We start from the raw sequence: 5,645 nt of genomic DNA on the forward strand, positions 1-5,645 counted from the left end.
GCCGTCCCGGGCCGTCCTCGGCCAGCTCGTCAGTGCCGCTGTTGGCTCCAGCGGTGGGCCGCGGCCGGAAGTGCTAGCTACTCCTGGGGGAAGTTGAGGCCCGGTGGTGGGAGGGCTCTGCCTACTAGGCCGGAAGCTCTGGCCCGAGGACGGCCAGCCCGGACCCCGGGCCTCCCCCGGCCCTTCCTTCCCCTTTCCAGTCGCCCCGTCCCGTTGTTGCCCCGGGCGAGCCGCGCTGGCCTTTGATCCGGCGGGCGATTAGGGGTTCCGGAGGCGGCGGGAGGCCCATTCATTCGCCCGCGGGCGCCCGGAAGCGCGTGGGGGCAGCGCCCGGCCAAGGTCAGCGCCGCGTGGGTCTCGGGGCCCGGCCGGGGCCGCCGCCTTGCCGCTGCCCGGGCGGCGCCGAGTCCGGTCCCTGTCCGTGCCCCCGCCCCGCCTATGGCCAGGCGAGTCCGTGTTGCGGAGGTGATCGTTCTGGACGTGCGGGTTAGCCTCGGCCACAGGCGGGAGAGGCGGGGTGTGACCCAGGCCTTCCTCCGTGCAGGCCCGCACTGGGCCCCGCGTCCCGGCGTCCCCGGCCCAGTGAGGGGTCAGGGCTGTCAGAGGGGACAGCCTCCATTTCTGTTCCGCGTTTCTTCCTGCTTCCACGGTGGGCAGCGCTGAAGGCTGCGGAGATCCGGTCTCTGCTCCCGGCGAGTGTGGGTTCCAGCAGATTCCCGGGTGGGAGTGTCCACTGACTCCAGCAGTTGGCTCACCCCGGCTGTCCGCTGACCCCAGCCTCGGGCTGACCCCGGCTGTGGGCTGGTCCCTGCCATGCTCCGCACAGCTCCCCCCCCAATTCCTCTGTGGTTTTGTTTCTACCTCCACAGAGGGGGGTAGGGGGAATGTGACCAAGTCGACCTGGGTGTGAGGTTCCAGATGCTTTCCTTCCAGAGCCACCTGTGCTAGTCCCCAGCGTGGATCTCCGTGATCCAGTCCCGTGACCTTGGATGTCACTTCCCTTTCCCCAGGCGGTTGCCTCTTGAGTCTTGAAAGTGGAGACGGTGGTCAGAAAGTGGAGACGGTGGTCAGAAAGTGGAGACGGTGGTCACAAGGCTGCACTAGTCACACAAGGGGTTGGGGTTCTGATGCACTGCTGTTGTGCGAGCTCACCTGGGTGGGAGTGGTCTCCCGGAGCCAGACTTGTCAGTGAGCTGTGCTAGACACCTCAGCATGCCTCATACAGGTCCCTCCTGGAGTCCACTGAGGCCATAAGGGAGACCAGCCTGGGGAGATGGGCCAGGAAGGCCAGTATGCCACGGAGCGTGGGGGGATGGGCTACATGGCCACCGCACATTCCAAGCCTGTTGTGGGGTACATGGAGATGCATGAGCTATGGGGGGGGGCAGGCGGGACACACAGTCCAAGACCACTGTCTGTGCCTCAGTGGTCCCTCTAGGATAGTCAGCTTGGGGCCCCAGATCTCTCCTACCTCTCCGGTGCTGCCCTGTGCTGTGCCAGGCATCGGGCCCCCAGTTGGGACAGCCCGAGCCTGGTAAAGCGTGCCTGTCCTGACCGCCCTCCGATCTCCCAGGTGTGATGCTTTATGAAGATGGGAGTGACACTTGGGCAGGGACTGGGGCCAGGCAGGCAAGTCCAGAGCTGACCCTCCCCAGTCCCACCACCCCCGGCTGGCTTGTTCTCTGGGCAGGGTTGGCACTGCGTATACAGGCCTGTTCTGAGGGTGTCTTGGTGTATTCCCTTGAGCCAGGAGTGCTGGCCCCTAACTCAGTGTGTCTGTTGTATTCGGGGCTGCTGGCCCCTCACTCTAGGGACCCACAGCAGTACAGCAGGAAGGGCAGGGGTGATGCCACAGATGGCCATGACATGTGGGCATGCTGACCACGAGTCCTTGCTGGCCAGCCAGGTGGTTGGGAGCAGGGACATCCCTGCTGTGGGAGTGCAGAGCCCTGCCTGGGCTGGGTGTTCATTCTCCACCGGGGCTGGGTGGCCTCTAGCGATTCCTGGTTTTTCTTGGGCTGATAGAGTGGCGGTGTCACGTCTGTGTCGGCCACCTCCTGGGTGTCGTGGCCGTGCCGGGCACCCAGCAGCTCATCAGCTTCTGAGCTGGGGTAAGGTGCTCCCGCAGCGCCCTTGTGCAGAGCCTGCATGGGTAGGAGTCCCTGCCTCCCCATGGCAGTCTGCTGGATGCCCAGTGGCACGTGTGGGGACCACAGGAGGCTGTGGGTGGTGTCCCCCCACGGGGGGGGGGGGACTCAGCCCTGTCCACAGGAAGGGAGGATTTTACACATGCTCTAGACAGACTGGCCGACGGTTTGGGCTCTGCTTCATGGTGGCATCTGCCACTCACTTTGTCTATGTCCTGGCTTCCTCGTCATAAACAGGGCAGCAGTGGAGTGTGCCAGGCGAGCCCTCCGTGGTGTCTGCTGGCTTCTTGCAGACTCATTGAGTCCAGATACAGACTCCACGGAGTTGAGAGACGGAGGAATGGTGTACCCTCCCCGCCTGGGTCACACAGCTGGTCCACTCCTGGGCCTAGATGTACTGCCCCGCCTCCTATCCCCCCTGCCAGCTTAGGGGATCAGGCCTGGAGCTTATATGCTTACAGCGCCCCGTGCCCACAGGCTGGGCTTTGACCCATACTTGGCAGGTGCGTGGTGCTTGGGTAAGGAGAGTGGCTGGAGCCCAGGGGAGGTGTCGGGCGGGTGGCAGTGGCCAGAGCCCAGGGGCTCTCCCTTCCTCAGTGGATTTGCAGCCTCTGGATGTCCAAGTGTGCATAGTCTTTGGGGCACAGCAGCTTTCCACCCCGGGGTCCTCAGTGTGCTGGTGTGGTGTGCCCACACCTGGACGGTGTTGTGCATCTGGAACGTTGACGTACAGATCTGCATCATGTGCTCACTTCTCGGGCCTGGGCCTTCCTCCTGGCTGGGTGTTTGTACACATTAATGTGTGCATGTGTATGTACATGTTATGTGCACATGTGCTCAGCCTTGTCTCTCTGGCCCTCCTCTTGTAGAGCTGGGGTGTGGGAAGTGGACCCCCCAGCTTGTGTCTGATGGCTGATGCACAATACTTGGTGGACGCTTACGGCCACTGGAGGAATAACCAGCAGACCCTTCACCTGGTCTTAATCAGGCTGAAGGACATGGTGAAGCTGAGCTGTTGTGGGGGGAGGGGGGTGTCAGGTAGATCCCAGACTGGGTCAGTTGCTGGGATGTGCTGGTGGAAGGGGAGAGAGAAAATCAAGGGGGTTGTGTCCTGGCTCCTGCAGAAAGGGGAGACTGCTGTAACGGTGCTGCAGGGGTGCAGGGCAGTTGGGGAGAAGAAGGCCTAGGACCCGGAAGCCGGGACGACCAGGAGGTGTCTGTACACCAGTGGGAAGTGGACATGTGGGCGGTGAGCTCCGAGTGCTGAGTGGAGGTGAGGGTCAGGCAGGGACTGTGCAGCCCTAAGCAGCACTGGGAGGAGGGGGGATGAGATTGGCAGAGGAAGAAAGGGAATAATTGGCAGGCAGACATCCAGGAGGTTGGGGGGGGGTGGCTAATGACAACAATAATGATAATTTGTCTGGGCCTTAATAGCCTTGTCAGATCCATGCTAATTGGATCGCTCAGGGGCCCCGCTCCAGGGAGGGTGGAGGTAGAGCGGGAAGCATCTTCAGTGGCCCAGCGGACACCAAGGGGCTGGGCGGAGCTGGGCCCCAGGGCTCCTGGAAGGTGCTCAGTGCCTCACTCTGGTTCCTCCGGTGGCTGCCTAGTGCTCCCCCCCCCCCCCCGCTTCTTTCTGCATGGAAGTGCTGAATGAGTGCTTGGGGGTGTGACCAGAAACGCCTTCCCAAGCCCTTCGCAATAGTGGCTCCTCCACACAACTTGCCGGCACCTGGTATCCTGTCCTGAGTAGGTGCAGCTCTAGTCGCAGCCTAGCAGCCAGGGGCACTTGTGCCCAGGCTGGGGCTGGCCCCACCTGCCTCTCTGCTTAGGCTTGGAAGTGCCGCAGGAGTCTCAATAAAGATTTGCCTCCTCGCAGATGACACCAGACTTCTGTGCTAGGGCCTGTTGCGTGCTGCACACCTCCTGCCACCCTGGCTTGCCAGTAGAGGCCCGTGCCAGCTGGAGATTCAGGAATGTGCAAAAGGGCAGCGGAAAGCCTGTGCTCCCTCCGAAGCCTCAGGGGTCTGAGCAAGGCTGTGTGGCATTCACTGTGCCATGGCGCCTGGGTTAGAACTTGCCTGTGCTCCCCAGCTGGAGCCCCTGGCGCTGGCTCCCCAACTTGGAAGCACAGAGAGATGCAGGATGTGAGGACCAAGCCTCTCAGCCTGGGGCCCAAGCTGGTCCTTTTGCCCACTGTCTGCCCCCTGGTTGCCTCCTGGTCCCAGATTCCTGGGCTGGAACCGAGGCGTGGAGTGGCATCAGACACCCTGCGGTAGCCGCCACGTCCATGGTTAGCACCGGCCTTAAGGACCTTCGTCCCGTGCGACATCCTGTGAGCCCCGCTTTCCCTTTCCAACAGGGCTCAGCATGGAGCTTCGGGAAGAAGCCTGGTCTCCGGGGCCGCTGGACTCGGAGGACCAGCAGATGGCCAGCCACGAAAACCCAGGTGAGGCTTGCAGCTGGCTGCCCTGCCTCTGCCTGGCTCAGTCCCTGGCCTGGCCCCACCCTCAGCCAGCCCTGCCCCTCCACGTTCAGGGTCTCATGAGTGTGTCCTGGGTGAGTGTGCCCTGGGCTTTCTGTCTCACTTTTCTGGGACCCCAGTGGGGCCCACACTCCTCTTCCTGTCCCCTACCTACTCTGGCTCTAGGGCCCAGGCTGCCTGCTGGACAGCCATTCACACTGCCAGGAGGTGACCTCAGTAGAGGGCTGGGTGCCCTGTGGAGACCTCGCCTTCGGAGGGTTAGGGTGGAGGTCAGAGGTCGGCCTCTTGCCTCGATGGGTTGCTGGGGCCAGGAAGGGGTGCAGAGGTGAGCTGACCACCCAGGACAGACCAGCCTGCAGGCCCGGAATGCAGCCCTGGCCAGTATGTGGTGCTTGGTGGAGCCACTACCTCTGACCTCTCGTTTTCCATCTGACCTCTTCTCTGACCTCTCCAATCTCCCCCTCCTCCGGCCTCCTTCTGATCTCCGGCCATGACCTGCTCTCGACTCCAGTGGACATCCTCATCATGGATGACGACGACGCTCCAAGCTGGCCCCCAACCAAGCTGTCCCCGTCCCCGTCCGCACCGCCTGCCGGGCCCCCACCGCGGCCCAGGCCCCCCGCGCCCTACATCTGCAACGAGTGTGGCAAGAGCTTCAGCCACTGGTCAAAGCTGACGCGGCACCAGCGCACGCACACGGGCGAGCGGCCCAACGCCTGCGGCGACTGCGGGAAGACGTTCTCGCAGAGCTCGCACCTGGTACAGCACCGCCGCATCCACACCGGCGAGAAGCCCTACGCCTGTGCCGAGTGCGGCAAGCGCTTCAGCTGGAGCTCCAACCTCATGCAGCACCAGCGCATCCACACCGGCGAGAAGCCCTACGCCTGCCCCGACTGCGGCCGCAGCTTCACGCAGAGCAAGAGCCTGGCCAAGCACCGGCGCTCGCACAGCGGCCTCAAGCCCTTCGCCTGCCCTCGCTGCGGCCGCGGCTTCGGCCAGCCCAAGAGCTTGGC

General features: G+C 63.5%; 1 protein-coding gene across 1 annotated transcript in view; it reads left to right on the top strand.

The window, feature by feature from the left end:
• The first annotated feature begins 1,554 nt into the window (after positions 1–1,554).
• Znf787 (zinc finger protein 787) overlaps positions 1,555–5,645 on the top strand; it is a 5,173-nt gene continuing 1,082 nt past the window's right edge. The window contains exons 1-3 of the mRNA XM_013034515.1: positions 1,555–1,573; positions 4,510–4,596; positions 5,144–5,643. Coding sequence (XP_012889969.1) covers positions 4,518–4,596; positions 5,144–5,643 — 579 coding nt within the window. The 5' untranslated portion in view covers positions 1,555–1,573; positions 4,510–4,517. The remainder of the gene's footprint in view (positions 1,574–4,509; positions 4,597–5,143; positions 5,644–5,645) is intronic.

Source organism: Dipodomys ordii, unplaced genomic scaffold (genome assembly GCF_000151885.1).
Source record: "Dipodomys ordii isolate 6190 unplaced genomic scaffold, Dord_2.0 Scaffold191, whole genome shotgun sequence".
Taxonomy (NCBI): domain Eukaryota; kingdom Metazoa; phylum Chordata; class Mammalia; order Rodentia; family Heteromyidae; genus Dipodomys; species Dipodomys ordii.